At 37.9% G+C, this 20,019-nt stretch overlaps 1 protein-coding gene and 2 long non-coding RNA genes across 4 annotated transcripts in view; 1 reads left to right on the forward strand and 2 right to left on the reverse strand.

The window, feature by feature from the left end:
• LOC113673680 (cGMP-specific 3',5'-cyclic phosphodiesterase) overlaps positions 1-20,019 on the forward strand; it is a 21,116-nt gene continuing 1,097 nt past the window's right edge. Inside the window, exons 1-21 of one of the 2 annotated variants that reach the window (XM_027190095.2) lie at positions 4-1,676; positions 6,384-6,473; positions 8,151-8,219; positions 8,468-8,557; positions 9,148-9,288; positions 9,971-10,035; positions 10,983-11,046; positions 11,273-11,320; positions 11,859-11,934; positions 12,354-12,421; positions 12,523-12,615; positions 12,905-12,955; positions 13,329-13,475; positions 13,985-14,092; positions 14,501-14,610; positions 16,553-16,640; positions 16,999-17,099; positions 17,592-17,733; positions 18,084-18,158; positions 18,877-18,960; positions 19,077-19,176. In XM_027190095.2, coding sequence (XP_027045896.2) covers positions 1,056-1,676; positions 6,384-6,473; positions 8,151-8,219; positions 8,468-8,557; positions 9,148-9,288; positions 9,971-10,035; positions 10,983-11,046; positions 11,273-11,320; positions 11,859-11,934; positions 12,354-12,421; positions 12,523-12,615; positions 12,905-12,955; positions 13,329-13,475; positions 13,985-14,092; positions 14,501-14,610; positions 16,553-16,640; positions 16,999-17,099; positions 17,592-17,733; positions 18,084-18,158; positions 18,877-18,960; positions 19,077-19,176 — 2,431 coding nt within the window. In that variant the 5' untranslated portion in view covers positions 4-1,055. Of the gene's footprint in view, positions 1,677-6,383; positions 6,474-8,150; positions 8,220-8,467; positions 8,558-9,147; positions 9,289-9,970; positions 10,036-10,982; positions 11,047-11,272; positions 11,321-11,858; positions 11,935-12,353; positions 12,422-12,522; positions 12,616-12,904; positions 12,956-13,328; positions 13,476-13,984; positions 14,093-14,500; positions 14,611-16,552; positions 16,641-16,998; positions 17,100-17,591; positions 17,734-18,083; positions 18,159-18,876; positions 18,961-19,076; positions 19,177-20,019 lie in introns of both variants that reach the window. The other variant, XM_089197550.1, reaches the window with a different exon arrangement.
• Positions 4,869-6,171, reverse strand: LOC149050479 (uncharacterized). The gene is made up of 2 exons (XR_016184004.1): positions 5,941-6,171; positions 4,869-5,154 (listed from the first exon to the last, which is right to left on the reverse strand). It is a non-coding gene; the product is annotated as an uncharacterized LOC149050479 (long non-coding RNA).
• LOC113673682 (uncharacterized) lies at positions 9,051-15,369 on the reverse strand. Its single transcript, XR_003446443.2, has 4 exons — positions 14,688-15,369; positions 12,513-12,607; positions 9,960-10,013; positions 9,051-9,286 (listed from the first exon to the last, which is right to left on the reverse strand). It is a non-coding gene; the product is annotated as an uncharacterized LOC113673682 (long non-coding RNA).

Here is a 20,019-nt window from a genome sequence, read left to right on the forward strand (position 1 = left end):
TTTTTTACTCCATTACAAATAATTCATATGCCATTGGTATGGTAATAAGTCGAATAACACGTGGCAGAGGAACGCGCGTCCGGCAAAGCTAATAATGTCAATAATCAGGGCCTGCTCGAAGGCAAATCCACCATGTTTCATATCTATTATAGGGGTATTCAAACTCTTGTGACTCTTTGTTTACTCTGTGTATTAAGACGTTGTCAAATTAAAGTCTAAGCAGTCGAAGTCACACCAGACAGGTCTGCCCGAAAAACAAACAAACTGACAAACGAGATCAAACAAAAAATAGCGGGGTACGAACCGTTTTGTCGATCGTTATTGCCAACAAACCATTGGGCTGCAAGCCAACCGAGGCACAAGCAGCGAATTAAACCCGTGAGATTCTAGCCGGCGAGAGGACTTTGAGTGGTTTGTGTGTCAAAACCCCTGCGAAACTCGAGCTTTCACGTCGCTCGCCGGCTCAAAACGCGTGGGTGTCTCCCGTGTCATAGCATCAAAGAGAGTGTGCTCGTAAGCTGAGAAACCATCGAGTTTTTTTAAGATTAAAATCTTGAGGTCAATTTGAGAAACAAACCAAAAAGCAAAATGATTTCAAGCTTTTTAAGAACTTAAGATCGAGACTAATCTTTCGAGTTGCGAGTTGACAGTTGTTTTTTCAAACATGATGAATAGAGGAGTTTTAAAGGTGTGAAAGTGACAACATGGTGTAATTTGAGTCTTTAAAAGGACAAATCCAATACTGTTTTAATTCTTTTGTGTATGATAGCATTAACTTCACTACTTTTTTTCTGTACCGAAACCTAGGCCGAGAAAAGAGTCATCACGCGAAAAACGCGCGTGGAAGGTTATAGATGTATCATTAACTATTGTGACGTCAGACCAATTTACTTAGATGAGTGCATCATTTAGAAAGACACTTTGGCGGAAATATTGACATGGATTGGACTAAAAAACCATTCAGCTCTGAAAACCAATAACTAATGTCAAGCAATGAAGCTGTTGGCGCATTAAAATGAGAGCAGGTGCAAGTCATCGACAAAAGAAAATTCGTTATGGCGAGCGACAAACCGTTGAGCAATGAACTTGTTGAGAAATATCTGGATGATCATCAAGATTTTGCTAAGAGCTACTTTGAGCGAAAGGCAACTTCCTCTATGGTCGATCACTGGATGAGCAGTAGATCGCACAGACCTGGCTCACGGGCTATGCAAGTGAACCATCTTCAGAGAGACAGCATCAAACCTCAGCTAATTCTCAAAACAGATGGCGAATTCGAGAATGACAAGCTGAACTCAATATTTAGATCGGCTCGCGATGAACGGAAACGTTCTTCACCTCGACGTAAATCCAACCTCGGAGATTTGGATGAAAGAGAATTGTTTATGGAACTGATAAGAGACATCGCAAACGAGTTAGACATAAATATGCTGAGCCACAAAATCCTTGTTAACGTTAGTATATTAACAAACGCTGATCGCTGCTCGCTTTTTCTCGTACGAGGTTCGCGTGGAAATAAAGTTCTGGTATCTAAGCTTTTCGACGTGACATCTGAATCCACGGTCGATGAGTCATTACGATTGGAGAAGGACGAAATTTGCGTTCCCTTAGGAGTTGGTATTGCGGGACATACGGCTGCTACGGGCGAAACTATCAACATTAATGACGCATATTCGGTAAGTTCACGAAAGCTTTATTTTTAAAATTGTTTTAATCGCAATAAATTTGGTGGAGAAATAGAATATTGAAATAAAACGATTGCTTGTTTCCCCCCATGGTTCACCAGGGAAACACTTTTACAACAACTTGTACTTGTTATCAATTTCTAGAAGAGCTCTGACTAACTTTTATGGAAATACTGTTTTTCGAATGAGTAAACAAAGCTAGTTAAAATCAACAAACGCCACTTCTTGCACTGCTGTGACGAAAAGTATACTTATTGTTTCAGAAACAGTTTTTGAAGTAATGAAATTTGATACGTAAATGTTCCTACACAGCGATACTGTTGATGAAACCATACATTCGTAAAACTCCAGCTATAGTGAGCATTTTGCTTTGGAGCAGTACTACTTATATACCTCTCAGATGTCGCAGAGAAAAAACAGATTTATTCATTGTTATTATCCTTTTAGGCTGCTCTCCCAAGCAGCATCGTGAGAGATAATTTCAGAATAACCAGTGGTGTCCAACGGCACATAATTGGCACAATGAAGCGCTAAAGTCTTAATTAAAACTCTTTGTTGGATGTGAGGTGATAACACCCCCAAGAGTTAGACTTGGTCTTACACATCAACTCACGTGAATAACCGCCAATTAAGACTGATTTTGGCCGTGATGATATTACTTAAGACACTTTCAAAGGTCAATGAGGAGGAATGAAGACAAGATAAGAAAGTTTAATGCATTCCGTTATTGTATAATTATGTGGATCGAAATCTTACTTGCACATGAGATTCTCATTTGTTCAAATTATTTTTTACTCCATTACAAATATTTCATATGTCATTGGTATGATAATTGTGATCTCCTAATAAAGTCTTTATTTTAAATAATTTTACATAAATGATTTATTCGCTGTAGAAACTATTGTTCTATCACCGTTACCGCATCATACCGCCTAAGGGAAAAATGATAAACTTTTATCAAATTCCTAAATAGCCTTCCCCAAAAATTTCCTACCGATTGGTTCACGGTCTCGCCCATTCACGGTGTTGACTTGCAACGATCGCTAACGAGAACAAACGATTATTTTTCCCATACACATACACATACACATTTCGACTTATTCATTTTGTCGGCAATTAACTCTAGTCTGTCAGAATATTCACGGCAACTGATTCCGACATCGACAAGGCGCAAGTGGCAGTGAAAGCTCCCTTCATACATTCATCACAACTAAATAGGCAGAGAAGGCCACACCCGGTGGAACAAGGAAATATAACATAATGATGTTCAAAATATTTGATTCTTATAATTAATCTCCGCACTGGCTGACAAATCTCACTTTTTGTTTCGTATGAACCTATTAGCTGTGACACTTGTTTCTATCTCGCTCTGATCGTTTTGCTTAACCTTCGCATTATTTTAAAGGATTCTAAAACATGTCGATAATTCTAGTAACGAATAAAATACTGTAATTCCAGTTTAAGGAAATCCATTTGTCTCTTAATAGGAGCTGATAAGTAGGATTAACTTATCTCTCAGACCTTTCACGAGAACTCTTCATAGATAAATACCGTATAAAGAATGTGAAACCTGTTATTTGAACCAACGTTAAATGATTTGTACACGAAATCGCCGCTTTCATTCGTTAAGTAAGAGAGTTTGATGTGTTCTTGAAGAAAACCTTTTCTTGGTATGGCACCATCCCAAGAAAATGCGTTTGTATGCATTTTGCTTTTGAATAAGAGACTGATCCCGGTTACTGCTCTTGTTACGAAAACCAAAGCAGTAAGAGGTAATATTTTTTTTTCAATACAAGGATGACGAAAAGTTAGATTTCCGAGAAGACGCCGTTACTACATATCCATGAATATTGCACAGTACTGCTCAGTCGTGGACTGAAAAGGTTATTTAAGTTACCTTGCAACTACCTCAAAATGAACACCTAGACTATTTCTTATTTGAGACAAGGATGCTGTCAGTTTTTAAGGTGAATTTTTTGTAGCACTCACACACAAGTAGTTTCTTGTAGATTCTCGCGCGCGCAATGTAAAGCTTGTCTATTAAGTCAAAACACTATTAATGTGACATCTCTAGCGAAAACGTTCGATCAAAGGCATTGACCTTTTTTGAACGTCCACCAGTGTAAATGTCTGCATAATGTGCCCTCTGAGTAAACAGTCACATATCGGAGAGACAAAGAGGAGACCATGGCCAAACGATGGCTCTGGCCAACACACGAGGGACAAAAGAAGCAGGGAAGAAGATGCCTCATAGCGGCCATTTTTAAGTCTAATCTTCACGTCGTTCCTTCGAGAACATGGTGGTTTACAGAATTTTTTCACAAAGCAACAGCACAATTGGCAGTACTTCTTTGTGCTCCACACCGTGGCTCTCCTTGGGATCAACAAACGCTTCTCATTTAATTTTTTTTTCAAGTTTCCTCTTTACTGGCAAACTTATCTACTTCAATTCGACATAGAGCTAAAGCTTGAAACGTCTCGTCTACCTCAATCAACTTTTTTTTTTTTTTTTTTACAATTAAAGGGCATGTAAACCCAAAAAACGTTCATTTTCTTTTCACATAGATGTTTTGTAAATATATCAAGTACACCAAAGGTACCATTCGTTTATTCTCAAAAGTCCATTTTCACTTTGTAAAAGCTCTTCCAAATTCGAAACATTCGCCATCTTGAATGGCGCCATCTTTCCTGTGACGTCACGGGTGGACTCTCCAAAGTCTCGTTTTATAATCGCGTGAGGCACGAAGGAGTCTTTCGTTGTTTGCTGGTCTCGTCATGATTTTTTTACTTACAGTTTGCTTCAATATATTCAATTTTTTCGTAATGGTGAAGCGTTGTGTCGTCCAGTTTTGTACTGATTCAAACAAAACTGGGCATACAATGCAGATATTTCCAAATGACGCAAATTTGAAGCGACAATTTGTGAAATTTGTTCAAGTGAAAATAGCCGATTTCGTCGAGCCGTTCGAACGTTCTGTTGTTTGTAGCAGTCATTTTTCTTCCTGGTGCTGTACCGACGATTCAGGCCTCACCAGAAACAAATTATTCGGAAGTATAAAAACGACCCATACAGTCGGTAGACGACGAGGATTCGGAAGTGGCCGACCGAACTGAGAAAGAAGTTGAGCTCTTCAAAAGTTAGAGGTCAACAGAGAAAGTACAAAATCGATTTACATGAAAACGTTTTGTTAATTAAACAACAATAGCTTTATTGATCCTCTAAAAACATCTTTTTTCTCATCTAATGAAATATTATGGGGAAGCCAGTTGTTCGGGAGCCAGCGCTGAGCCCGTAAAAGACACTGACATGTCTGAGAGAAAAGAGAACTCGTTGATATCAGTGTGTAATAACGTGATCTGGAATTTTGTCGGTTCGATAAAAAGAATTCTATACAGGATCCCATAATCAACCCTTATGTTCTATAAGAAAATCCAAGCCAGCCCCACTTGGTGCTTCCTTTGAGAAACCCTGCAGAGAAACAGCAGAAGAATTTGTGTCACGGTTTTTACAGCAGTGAAAATGCATTCAAAGGTCATTAGGACAATATTCATCATTTTGAGTACAACTTAAAAGATCCTGATTTCAGCTTGCAAAACTATCTTTTCAATATTTCAAATCGAAGCAAACACAAACAGGGTTGGATAATTATGATCGATGGAAATGCTTCTGAGATGAAGGATATTGTTTACCGCACAAGATAGCACAGCGACCCTAAAGTGTTTGCCGAGATATCCCCAACACCAACGAACAAGCTATCTGTAGGCAATTTAGCGAAATTTCCTGCCAGGAAAGAAGCGAAAAACAACTAGCTCTAGTACTGTATTATTAAATCAATGGCAGAAACAACTCAAGTAAATCGATCTCAAAATGTAACAAAACAGATGAAACAGAAAATATTTAGCTTAGTCGTTTCCGGTGTGATTATCTGTGCTTTGCTGCTGCCTGTACGCGTACTTGGCCGTCTTCAGCACCTAGAAATCGAGGCAAATTGACTGAAAACCTGGATGCTCAGTGATACAACTTATCTGGGTTTCAGGCCATTTTGCCACAATTGCCCGATTTCCGTACAACAAACACTTTCATGAGTTGTCGGCATTGGTTGACAAGTTCCACACTCGCACCTTTGATAATTTTATATAAAACACTTTCAGAAGCTCAAGTTAAAAAAAATTCTGTTGCATTCCTTTAGATTGTACCCTCGCCTTATTGCATTTTCATGTTAAATACAAATAAGTCACAAAGTAAATTAAATACCAGTCTGAGTTTCCGAGACGGTCGCATCGCTGTCGACATGTTCTGTACTGTCTTCGTGCGGATCGCTTCGGTGAACCCTACGCGGCTCATATTGTTAAGGACGTGGCCCAGACTCTCCTGAAGATTCTGGATTATCCCCAGCGCTGTCATGTTCTAAGCTTAAGGCATTCGAGTCGCTATCCTCCTACACGAACTCCCACACCAGTTCTACTGGGGAATATGTGTTGCGCAATATTTTGGTTCCACCGCTTACGTCACGACTTCTCGCTATTGTTTTTACCGGAAATGGAATTTCAGTGGAAAATGCCGATTTTCTCCTAAAATAAGTCGAATTGGACAAAACTAATTTCAAATTCGTTTTCTACGCCACTTTTTACATAGTATAAGAAAAACATGTATTTTTGGGTTTACATGCCCTTTAATTAATGCAATTTGTTTTTTAGGATCCTCGATTTAACTCAGAAGTCGACAAGACCACTGGTTACCGAACACAGTGTATTCTATGTATGCCGATCAAAAGTCATGATGGCGAGGTAAAAAAACATTTAGTTATTTTTTCCATCCTTTAATCTAATGACCAGACTTGATGGAGATCAATTGAACAACGTCAAGAAAAAAGAAAAAAAAAGGGAAACAGAGGGAAGCCACATCGACAATATGAGAGGGTCTCCAATAAGTTTTTCGGGATCCGGGATTGGGTTTATTTAAAGGCCGGGATCTGGGAATTTAAAGTAAGAAGGGAGCGAGTTGCGGGATTGCTATTATGAATGGAACACGGGAATCGGCGATTCTGAGGAGCAGAATTCGGGAAATAATCACTTAAACGAACCGAGAACCGGGATGTCCGTTGACGAAAATTTATGGAGAAATTGATCTTCTCAGTCATGAAAAGCACCAGGCGCAGAGGCTCTCTAGCTCTCTAAGATGCCAATTTATCAAAAATCCTAAATAGCCCACAGGGTTACGTGGCATCTAAGACTACTGTGTCAATTGAAATACTTAACGGCCTTGAAAAACCTCTGGCAAGTCTAAGAATTATACTGATATGACCTGTTGAGTAAAATGACACTAGATGTGAAGAATAGTTACTCGGTTGTGCGTCACAAAGATAAACTATTCACGGTGTTAGATTACCCAAGAAACCTTGGAAATGTAGCCAAAGAAGGCTCAATGAGGACAACCCATTGAGCGGCGTACTATATCCTGTACCCGAACGTGCCAGGATCCTCTCGGCCATACTATCCATTTCAACCATTATCACCTGTGCCGATGGCACCACAGAGCGTACAGAAGATTAGGGACTGGGCGTAAACATTTGTTGCAGCAGTGCGTCAGCTCTCTGTCAGACAGGAAACAACGATGGCTCTGACTTCGAGGAGCAGCAAGAAAACAGCAGGAAACAAGGCGAAGAGGAAGATGGAATATTGGAGTACGATTCCTCGAGTGATGATGATGACATTCCACCTTTGGAACGAGAGGCTGATTTTTACCTCGGAAGAGGTTTCTACTTCGAAAGAAGTATTCGCTTTAACAGCAGAATTGTGTTCAGTTAATTTTTCTTTATCTCCTTTATTATGGATATATGGGATTGCCGTGACCTTTTGTATTTTATGCACTTGTAGAAATTGTTATTCGTTTCTTTGATACTGACTGCCTGTACCTTTACGTTTGTCCGTGATCGAAGTTTGATGAAAGGAAGTCGTTACCGTGACTAGCGTACGTTATTCCTGCAAGACGTTGCAAACTTCTAATATGAACGATATCATCATTTTGGTGAAAATAGTTACAGAGAAAACAGAAAACAAGAAAACAAGAGGAAACACTTATGCCTGATAGTGACCATAGACTTCAACGGATCAATGCTGGTTAAGAAAATCATCACTGACTGGAAAGGTCCTTCTAGGTTTAGGAAATGGGCTGAGACAAAATTGTATGATCGGGATCGTGATTGGCCGGTATCAACCATCGGGATTACGGGATTGAGAGAAAATTTTAGTCGGGATCGCGGGATTGAAGAATCATATTGGGGACTGGGGACCCTTATATGAATGAGAGTTCTTTACTCAAAATAAATCCGGATTACCATCAAAAAATGAAGATGATGAAAACAGGCCCATGGTGAAAAATGCTGAAAACGCCTTTTTCTTTCGAGTGCATTTCTCCTCAATTCATCGCCAACCTCATCTTTTTTTTTCGTCATTACAATACAGGTAATCGGAGTAGCGCAGATCATAAACAAGAAGTCAGGTAAACACCAGTTTACTCAAAAGGACGAAGAGGTAAGTCTTTGAGCCGCGAAAAATGGTTAGTAATACAGTAATATATCAACATAGCGGATGAATTAGCGCTGTTCTTTTCAAAAATGAAAATATCTTTCTTTGTCGCTTTCTGATAATTTTTCGAGGTTTTTTTGTTTGACAGCACCACTTCATGGTGCCCCACTTGCACCCATAGCACGTTGTAAATCCGCAATTATCACTATAAGACTTAAACACAAACTGAACACTCTTTTTTCGCTCAATTTTAGGTTTTCAAGAATTATCTAACTTTTTGTGGAATTGGGATTACAAATGCTCAGCTTTTCGAAATTTCCGTACAGGAGTACAACAGAAATCAGGTATTACGAAGGAACAGGTGCCGTTCAGGATAGGTCAGATGTGTAGTAAAGTTGACAGCTATGTGAGCTGATGTACGTAAGTTTACTGAAGGTGTGAAAAGTTGGAATTGTTCGGATTTGGTGTTTTGCTGGGCGGGGACATGTTGGGTGCTTACAATACCGTCTTATGAGAGGCCTTGGATTGTTTTCAATCAGGTGGATGGTTTGTTTTCTTCTCAGCGTAGAGTGGAATGGTCTGGTGAAAAGCGTGTGTATTCACCTTTACACCGTTGACGTTGAGATTGTAAATAGGGTAATGAAGAAAAGTAATAACAACTGGCTAACTCTACGGGGCCATTACAGAGCTCTTCAGAGCTCGTATGGTGCTTAAGTGCTTAGGGCGAAATCCGTGATGTTTGTTCTTTGCTATCGCAAAGAACAACAACTTTCCTTTAAACCTTTTTGGTGGACTAAAATTAGTCATTTTTTTTGAAAAGCCCTGAATTGACAGATATTGCCGATTTTCACTCACATTACTTTAATTGCACAATACTGTTATATAACCAAATTGTGATCTGGGTTTGCCATGTGGTGTACCGACTGAATTGTAGATCCTTCTTCAACTTGCACGTGGAATATTTGAAGAGCAGAGTAACCTAGATACATGTGTCCATAACATTATGGTTGAGGTACAACAATTACTTGATGTTGAAAGATGTATGGTTTTCCTCAGGGATGAGTCTTGCGAAACTGTAAGTGAATATGAGGCAGATATTATTTCCTCTTGTTTGTTTTATGTAAAAGTTAATCTTGTTTCGCTTACTTTACCTCGTTACTGAGGGTGAAAAGCACCATCACAGAAGATAAATAGTCAGTCAGGTAATTGGTGGATGCCAGATATGAAAAATCTCTTCTCACTGATAGAGTAACCTCAGGACTAGATGGGGATTCAGTTGTACTATGCTACTGGAGACAGCAAGTGAGTTAGGAATATCCCAAGCTCACACACTAACACAAAAACAAATGAACCTTATTTCAGTGATATTCTAAATCAACCTTGGTTATACTTCAATGAAATTATCATTTTTGATTTGAAAAGTATTTATTCAAATATTTTTGTCTGCTATTCTGTGGAACCAGTTTAAAGTGGGCACCACTTTTGGTAGAGGTTCTATGGTGACCTCATGTTCAGTGTTATCTGTCTTATATGTCAAAATTTGTCTTATTTGTCTTATGTGGCAGAAAGTCTGAGTCCTCCCTCTCCTGAGTTTATTTTGCTCTGTATTGCTCTACCACTGATTCATATGTGCATGTGTCCTGCACACAGTCATGTACATGACATGTACATTATTCTTTCAACATTTGTGATCCTGAAGATCAATAACATTGTTTGTGTAAAGTAATTGATTGTAAAACTATTTACCTGTTTAATAGCAAGCGATCATATTTTCCAAGGCCTTTGATCTTCACCCAGGAGCTGTTGATGATACAGGACCAAAGTAAGTTCAGTGAAGCTTTTATGTTGTTATTTCCTTTCAATTTTATTTTTTAGACTGAATAGTTTTAAATGAAATGGTAGGATACTGAATTACACATCGCTATGAGTTTGCTGGTTTTCCTTTACTAAATAAGGCATAGAAATAGACATGTTTCCTTGACATGCTAATTGTCATGTCTGAAAACCAAACATAAGATAAGTTGGTTCAGATCTATATTTTCTCAAAAACAGTTCTTTCTGATCCTTGGGAAATGTCTCACAAATGAAAGTAGTGCACTCTTTCAGAGCTTATCTCTTTCTTGCAATATAGGTTAAAGTGACAGGGTATATGAAGCTTTTGTCTTCAAAGTTGCCCCCCCCCCCCCCACCATCTGTAGAATGTCATTATCGCAAAAAGTTTGCCCCATTTAACAGAACAAGTTAGCCATCAGAATTTTTAACTTGTTTCCTTAAGCAAAAGAGGTTTCTTTGGAAAATAAAGATTGTCATATGTGGACTACTTCTTAAGCACTTGAAAGTCATTTACTTCTTGAATGTGAACTTGTCACACATTGATTTGTGCTCACTTCAGATCTGTTATTTGATCATTGTGGTAAGTTGTAACAACCTGTTTACTTTCCAGAAAGGACTGGCTTGCTATATGTTTGTGGGTATTTTTTTCAGTTGTCATCTTTTCATTAACCACGTTAGCAGTATTACCCTACATGTACATTGCATAAAGCATAACACAGTTATTCACAGTTATATATTACACCATGAAACTGATTGGAAAATCCACACAAAATTCTGTATGTTAGCCTTTGTTTTGATCATCAAATTCATTGTATGTGAATATCTGAAAGAAAGTTAAGACACCCTTGACATGCCATACCACAGCAGGTGTGCCCATGTATTTACTTAATTTCAGTGTCAAGGATCACTTATACTTGTGTTTGGTTTTTATTGCAGGACAAGTAAAACTCATTTGTCAATGAACACTGGTATTGCTTTATTGGTGGGAAGTTCTGGCAAGGTATTGATCTCCTTTTAACAAGTATGGAGTTGACAAGAAGTAAAGATTTTAGCATCATTGTAATTAAGTGATTTCATAATTCTGTGTATAACACAATATACAAAATGTGTTTTACTCAACTTCAAGAACTTGAATTCAAGCAAATTGTATCATAGTGAGTTGTTACTTGCACTATTGGAATTGCAAAAAAATAATGAAATTAACAATTACTAAATCATGTTGTTAGGCTTTGAATATCCCTGATGCCTATGCTGACAGTCGGTTTAATCCAGAGGTATGTATAATAAATTGTAATGACCCTAGTCACTCAATAACTGCTGCTTTCATCTTCTCTCTTTTGAATGCCTGGTTGTCTACAATTGCCTAGCCTTGTTTGCGTATATTTTCCTTCCTTCATTCCATTCTTTCACTCTTTCTTTTTTCCTCTCTCTCTCTCCTCCCTTTCTTTATTTAATTATTTATTTACTAGTTATTAATTCAAGAGTCATTTTTGCACACATTTTTGTACAGTATTTGGGAAATTTCAATTTAGTTAGGGCTGGTTTATGATAATCATTAATAGTAAATCTAAACATGCTAAAATGTTTGCATTCAACTTTAAGCCTACCACCAAATTAAAAATTGTCATACAATTGACACAATCTGTTCTCTGATTCAACCAAAATTCACATATTATAAATAATTTATGTCAAATAAAAACAAGATTAAATTTTTTTTTCTAAAAAAGGGATGTGTTTCTTTGTTGTTGTCATTGTTTTTAAAAATTATATACTATTTGTTTTTGGTAATGCTGCCTTTGATTTCTTTCATAGGGAGATATTGAAAGTGGATTCAAGACAAAGTCTATTCTTTGTATGCCAATTTTTGACAGACAGCAGAAAATTGTAGGCAAGTACATGCATTTGTTGTTAAATTAAGACACCTCAGTTTGAGGAACTGCTGGAATTTAGTACATCTTTCCTTACACAAGATCAATCACACATTTTCTCAGATTTCCCTTAAATCTGGAGGTCAAAGAATTGTGATCTGGAAACTACCCACAGTACCTTCTGGGGTTGTCATATGCACTTCTGCACTTTTTTTTCCCCATCAGACTTTATCAAAACAGCTGTAGTGTTCTTTTTATTTCCATCTTAACTCAAATTTTGTCCCAAGTTAATAAAAAACAATATTTTTTAATTCATCATGATCTAGCTTATAATAATATTTTCATGAATACGTGGTCAGTCATTATGATTGATTTGGTTCGTATTTCTTGTTAAGGGAGACATAGTACTAATTCCACTGAACCATTATTATTTATGTAGGTGTTGCACAGTTGCTCAATAAGAACAGTGGTAAACCTTTTACTGAAGGTGATGAGAAGCTTTTTGAGGTAAAAAGAGTTTTTTTTAACTGACAATATTCTGAAGAGGTCAACTCCTTTAATTTTAGTGTCATGTTACATTTAATTGAGTAATCTTTACCTTCCAACAGGCATTTGCAATCTTCTGTGGCCTTGGAATTCACAATGCCTTGATGTATGAGCAGGCTTGTAAGCTGCTTGCTAAGCAGTCTGTTGCTATGGAGGTACAGTATATAGTTGTCATCATCTTAAACCTTTTTTCAACCTTCTTTAAATTAAAGGTTGGAACAACTTGTGAAGTCAGGGTCTAAATTAAATGCATATGCAGCTGAAGTATTAAATGGAAATTCTTTAAGATCTAAATTTACAATATAGGGTATATCTTTTCCTGTACACTTGAAAAATGCATGAAGGAGTGATAAAATCAAATATTGCCCTATCTCTATCTTGAAAACTATACAAAAGCCTTTGTGGAGCCTTGCAGCCTTAATTTTTAAACATTCATTTTTCCAGGTGTTGTCATACCATGCTTCAGCTCAGCAATCAGAAGTTAATAAAATAATGGTAACTACACAATTTGTTTAAAAAAAAAACACTTCTTACAATTCTGTTGTTGTTGTTTTTTTTTACATGGATAAATTAATTTTACTCTCTTAAGTTACAGTATCTCCTTTCTGACATACACTGTATATGCACAATGTATATATGGCACCAGGATGTAATGGAAGAATTTTTTATTATACTTCTCTTATGTTAGTTCTGTCTTTGCAAAATGACTCAAATGAATGTGAAAAAATTGATGTGGATATGTGTAGTGACTGTTGAAGGAGGAGTTTATTTGATCAGTACCTATCAAGTTTCTAATATTGTTTAAGGCAAAAATCTGTTGTGTTTTTCTGGTCTCCAATACTACTGAAAGATTTTGATTCTTTTTCAGAGTCAGGAAATTCCTTCTGCTAATGATTTCAAGCTGTACACTTTTGACTTCAGTGACTTTGAATTGACAGATGATGACACTATCCTTGCATCAATACAATTAATGCAGGAGCTTGATTTCATGAATGCTGTGCACACAAAGCAACTGGTAACTTTTGTTGTAAACAATTCATATAATTATATATATATATATATTATATGTGTGTGTGTGCATGTGTGTGTGTGTAATATATAAATGAATGAGGGGATAGGGTCTACCTTGGCATAAAGTGCTCAATGCTGTGGTAGCAGAGCTAAGTACACATAAGTTAAAGAATTAAAGAGGACCCATTGATTCTCTATGACTCTGAGTTTCGTGCCTAAGTGCTTGTCAGACAGTGCATACATACATGTACATACAGTACATACATACATGCATATATATGCATACATATATGTATGTGTACAAGTTGTCTTTGATAATATTCAGATGTTAATTTGTGCCTAATAAGAAATAAATTATTATTAAATAATTATTATAATAAATTGTTACTGTCTGGTGTGGAATTTGGATCATATTTTATATTATGATTGTATTAAATGTTAAGTCAGTTAATGAATGTATTCCAATATGAGGAATCAAAGCTGACTTGATCTCTCTATTCTGTACTGTCTCAGACACTCTGTAGATGGTTACTGAGTGTAAAGAAAAACTATCGACCTGTCATTTATCACAACTGGAGACACGCCTTTAATGTGGCACAGAGCATGTTTACAATGATTACAGTGAGTTGATAGTTGTTTACTGCAACTTCTAAGGAAGTTTGGTCTTCAACCTTTGTTATGAGGGTGTGATCCATCCATTGGTGCTATTGTCAGATTTTCCCCTTGAAGGATTGGATAGAATATGATAGAGATGACTGCAGTATAAGCTATGGGTAAATTAGAGGTGTGAAGTTTGTTCTTATACAATGTAGAGAATAAATTTAAGTATTTGGAAGTGAGAATTATTTCTGATATTTAAGGCTTCCATGGAAATGAATAGAGACATGAATTAGAATGAGCATTTGGCTTAATTTCTTAGAGGTCTTTCAATTTAAAAGTTTTCAGAACTAATTTGATTATCCTCATCAACAAAGCTGATAAAAACATGCATGACTTCATAATTATTATTATTAATTTTTTGTTCAACAGACCGGTAACATGAGAAGGTTTTTCACTGATTTGGAGGTGTTTGCTTTGGTCATTGCATGTTATTGTCATGATCTTGATCATCGTGGTACCAATAATGCATTTCAAACAAAGTAAGTGAACAGAGATGTATGTGAAAGCATGGAAGGAAGAAAACCCTTACAATAGTATACAAAAATAAGGAGCATACCTATATACTTCGCTAGAGACAGCATGGTGGAGTGGTTAAGGCACTGTAATTGCAATCTGTTTGGTTCTGGTCTCATGTATGCAAGTATGCAAAGTTGCTCTTGTAGGAACATTTTTTAAATCAGGTAATGCACTCTAAATGTATATTACAGTACACTGTGTATTTGCTGATTAAACCAGAAAAGACGTCTGAAGCAATAATAAAGACGAAAAGCATTAATTGTTCTTGGAGTTTTTAACTCGTGATGCGCGATAGCGTAGCAACGAGTTGATATGGGCATTTTGGGATATGCAAATTGGAGTGGACTCTTCGTTATTAGTCGTAATTAGTCGGCTCCGAACTCGAGATCTATCCTTCCGAAGAAGTCCGAAGTCCAAGCGCCATTGTGATTGCATCGATCGTTGCGATGTTTGTTGCTTTACACGACTGTTTCGACATTTACTAAATTGAAATGGACTTCGAATGTTTCAGATTAGTGTTATGATCAACTTAAAGACCAAATTTGAAGGGACTTCGAATCGTCCATGCGCTAAACATAACGAGGAGCAGCGAGAATCACCAAGAGTTTGTGAGTGACAGAGCAAGCTGTTGACGTGGAAATTCCCACGGAAACATGTACCCATGACCTAAAAAAAATGTTAATTTACGGCACTATTTCTTTCGTTTCAGGGTTTTTTTTTACGTTTCGGCAGCTATGCCAATTTCGAACTATTCGCAATGGTCGTTTCGTTTTGTTGTTTTTCTATGCAAACGTGACTTTCTAAATGGTAAGAATGAAATATGACCGGTTTCTACAAGTCGTTGCCAAGCACGTGACCATAATCTGGCCGGTGATGTTTTGATCACTTAACGATCTTTTCGCTCAAAACACACGACGACTTCCCATTTCAAGGAATGTTTTTCCAATAAATTTCTATCACATCCGTGTTAAAATATACAAGCATAGACGTGTACTGAAAAACAAAAGGGAAATTCAAAACTACGAGAAATTGCGAGTAATCAACCTCTTCTGCAACTCGCGGGTTTAATTCTTGGACACGTATGTATTTATTCATGAAAGCGTCACGCGTTGTGTTACGCGGTGTTAGGTTACGCGAGGAACCATTGACTTAATACATTATACGAAATAGTTTGAAACATGGTCGATTTACAACGCTAAATATTCCGAATGTGAACATTTTATACTCCTTGTGTGTCCTTTGTGGTTTCTGGTGATTTCTGCCATGAGACGGCTGGGAAATGTAAAAAGTTTAAAAACATACGTGTTTCGCTTTGGAGCTTTTTGCCATGAACGTGACCCCGAGTAGGCGGGTTACCCCACCTTGAGACGTCTACATGGCAAATTGTCACCGGGCAACCCGCCAAGACGGGTCAGCCGTCTTATCATGTGAACATGATCAAGAAAAAATAAGAAAGTATATGGACAGGCGGGTTACCTCACCTACCTGGGGTTCCCAACTCCATGTGTAAGGGCCTGTTTACATATGTGTCCGAGAATTACATACTCAATTTCTTTACTTGCAATGGTTCTAATTTCTATCTTCTTTTGTAACGCCTTAGTTTATTGTTGATAAAATAAGTTTGCCACCGTAAAGAGTTTCCAAGCTGACGTTTCAAGCGTCAGCTCTTCGTCATTCGCTTTGACTAAGGGCTAACGCTCGAAACGTTAGCTTTGAAAATTCATGGTGGCCTATTTACGTTATCAACTCAGTTGATAAAACCAAATTACCTTGTTGTACTCTCCCACCAATGCAGCACCACAGTTTCTTTATAAACTTAACCCCTATATACTGGTTGCTTACGAGATTGCCCGTTTAGAGAGAGTTGATTGTTTTCTATAAGTTATCATGTCATTTCCATGATAGGACAGAATCTCCACTGGCCCAGTTGTACGGCACTTCCACCATGGAACACCATCATTTTGATCACTGCATTATGATCTTAAATTCAGAGGTAAGTGCACTGTTTCTGTGGCTGAAAAGGTTTGTGAGAGCTGGTATTCAGCAGTATGGAGATTAACTGCAGTGAAGTCAATATTTGAGGAATTTGTAATGGTTATTATCATCATCATCATCAGCATCATCATCATCATTATTATGATTGTTGTCATTGTTATTATTCTTATTATCATCATTATGATGGATTGTCAACTCCTAAGCCAATATGTGTTTACTGTGACCCTTAAGGCAGCCGACTTCCGTTCAACTGCCGGCCGACGCTTTGATAGGATATAATTGTTTATCATAACAATGCGTCATTTTAGATCACACTTTTTCACTGCTTTAAGGTAGTTTATTTAATCGTTTTGAAGGGAAACAATATATTCGAGGAGTTGTCACCAGATGATTATCGAGCAACAATCAAGATTTTGGAGCACGCCATCTTGTCCACAGACCTTGCGCTGTATTTCCAGTAAGTAAACTTTATTAAGCTACGTTTGTTTCATCGTTTTCATCATCTTAGGGCTGGACATGAAATGCTGTCGAGCAGCATGATGAATACTTCACAATTAATTTGTTTTGGTTGTTAACTGACCATCTGTTTTGGGTGATTTGTTATAAACATAAAGATAAAGAATAGTACTCAATTTGCAAAACAACTCAATCTACTTCGACGGACACTGTAAAAGCTGCAATGAATCCCTGGTTCGGCCAATGGTTATCACACAAAATAATTAATGGCTTTGTTTGACATGGGAACTGTCACAGGAACGTGCTACACCATTTCTGGTTCTAAGTCGAGTTACATCTATTGTGATATTACTGGTTGCCATGAGTTAGATGAAATCTCGAAATTCGGTTTACCCACGAACTCTAGTGTAGCCCTGTTTCTTTCACTCGTCGGAATCTACAACGGTTTGCTGAGCATGTCACAAGTACTGATTTAAAGTCGGATATCTTGCAGGAAGAGAGGCAATTTTGAGCAGATTGTACATTCAGACTCAACTGACTGGACTACACAATCCAACCTTGAAATTTTAAGAGCAATGATGATGACAGCTTGTGATGTGGCAGCCATCACTAAGCCGTGGAACGTCCAACAGCAGGTCTGAATTATCCTTCTAAGATGTGTTCAATGAGAGAGACAAAGGCAGAGGTTCACACCGTACTTATGTTTGTCGCATAGGATCGAAAAAGCGTGTTGGTTATTTCACCAACAGTTTCATTGCTCTCTGCCTTTTTTTCGCGAGTCTTGCTGTGATACGTGGGCTCTCGAGAAAAAATAACTGTTAGAGCTGGCTTGAGACTTTTCTTTCGCGCGGGATCCACACCAAAACATGGTTCGAGAGTAGCCGCTGACCTGATCCTCGAATTCGAATACAATTCTGGGTTTTAAAATGGGTCGCCTTTGAATAGAATTTGTGAAGGCTTTTTAAAATCGTAAATCTTTAAACAGGTAGCTGAGCTAGTTGCAAGCGAGTTTTTCGAACAAGGTGACCTGGAGAGATTACAACTCAATTCTGAACCTATTGTAAGTATCATGTAACCTATTAATTTTTAAGGAAGATGCGATCTTCACGATGTGAACCGTCGATCTGTCTGTAGATGACCATCACAAAATTATGCTTTGAGGTGTAAACAGTAAATCTGTCTGTAGATTACCATCACAAAATTATGCTTTCAGGTGTGAACGGTAGATCTGTTTTTATATGACCATCACAAAATTATGCTTTGAAGTGTCGTACAATTCAATTAAATTGTATGGCAAGGTAGTCCTGAGGTAAAGCGTTTTGATTGGTTCTCATTTGGTCGGACCCTTTCCACGGAGACGGACATGAGGCGTGTATTTCGTTCGCGAAAGCCGGGAAATTCAAAGCAAGTTTTTTCCGAGTGCCGTATAATGAACTACTCACAAACCTCGTTTGCTCGAGTCGCACAAGGGAATATTGGCCCTCGGTATTTTTTGGACGGACCTCTCTACGCTCGCTCGTACTGCCTCGACTTCAAGTCAATATTCCTCAGTACGGCTCTCACGCTCGTTTAGTAAGAACTTAATATTTCTTGAATCAGGTATTTTCTCCGCAGACAAGTGATCTATTTTATCATTTTTAAAGTTAAATAAAATTGTTTTCTGTGGCCCTTTGAGGTTCTGAACTAGGTATGAAATTTATTTTCTCAGCAATCATATGAACCACATTCTGTACAGTTTCATATAAAATTACTTACCTGCATTTATGGTGTCGTTATAGCCAATGATGGATAGGAAAAAGAAAGATGAGCTCCCAAAGATGCAAGTTGGTTTTATCGACTTCATCTGTATGCCGGTGTATCAGGTAGGGTTCACTGGTTTTTTTTGTAAAGGGTAAACTGTTAAGTTGATCTGCCTTGAACTTAACTTAATGTCGTGATGTCATCTGGCCTAGCTTTATAATGCGCTCTTTTCCCGCAGTTATTTTATGACTTGGAACCTTGTCTGAAACCTCTTTATGATGGATGTGTTAACAACAAAAACAACTGGCTGGCCTTGGCGGATAAGAACACTCAGGAAGGTTGGAACCCTATCAATACTATTGTCATTTGTTGGAGTGCTTGGCTAGTAGACGATAGACGGGGGGGGGGGGGAGGACGGGGGCTAAATGTTGGCTTTTTTGATTGCTTACTCCATCCTGCAGCTGTCTAGTTTGCCCACTACTTCGTCATCGTCTATTTGCACATAATTCTTCACTGGATGTCGTGACAGAAAAAGCGTCTTGTGGCGCGCAATATACCTCATGCTCGAGCAAACACACACGAGTTTGAAGTGAAGAAGTTGATTTTGACATATTCACAGTCATTTATTCATCACTTAAAGGGTGTATATGGAACCAATATAACGCCTAGCTCTCAGTTGGCTTGTTTGCTCAGTTGGTAGAGCACTGCACCGGTATCACAAAAGTCACGGGTTCGAATCCTGCACAGGCCTGAATTATTTTCAGGCCTTATTTTCACTACTGCTCAAGTAGCGTTCATTACTGCGAAGATCGCGTTCATATTCACATTTTTATCCGCATTTCACATATATGATTTTGATATATTCACTGTCATTTATTCATCACTTAACGGGTTTTTATGGAACCAACATAACAACCAGCTCCCAGTTGGCTTGTTAGCTCAGTTGGTAGAGAATTGCATTGGTATCGCAGAGGTCATGGGTTCAAATCTGCACGGTCCTGAATTTTTTTCAGGCCTTATTTTTACTACTGCTCAAGTAGCGTTCATTACTGCGAAGATCGCGTTCATATTCGCGTTTTTATCCGCATTTCACATAGCTCAGTTGGTAGCATTGCATTGGTATCGCAGAGGTCATGGGGTCAAATCCTGCACAGTCCTGAATTTTTTAGTAGTGTTCATTA

Source organism: Pocillopora damicornis, chromosome 2, assembly GCF_964200805.1.
Source record: "Pocillopora damicornis chromosome 2, jaPocDami1.2, whole genome shotgun sequence".
NCBI lineage: Eukaryota > Metazoa > Cnidaria > Anthozoa > Scleractinia > Pocilloporidae > Pocillopora > Pocillopora damicornis.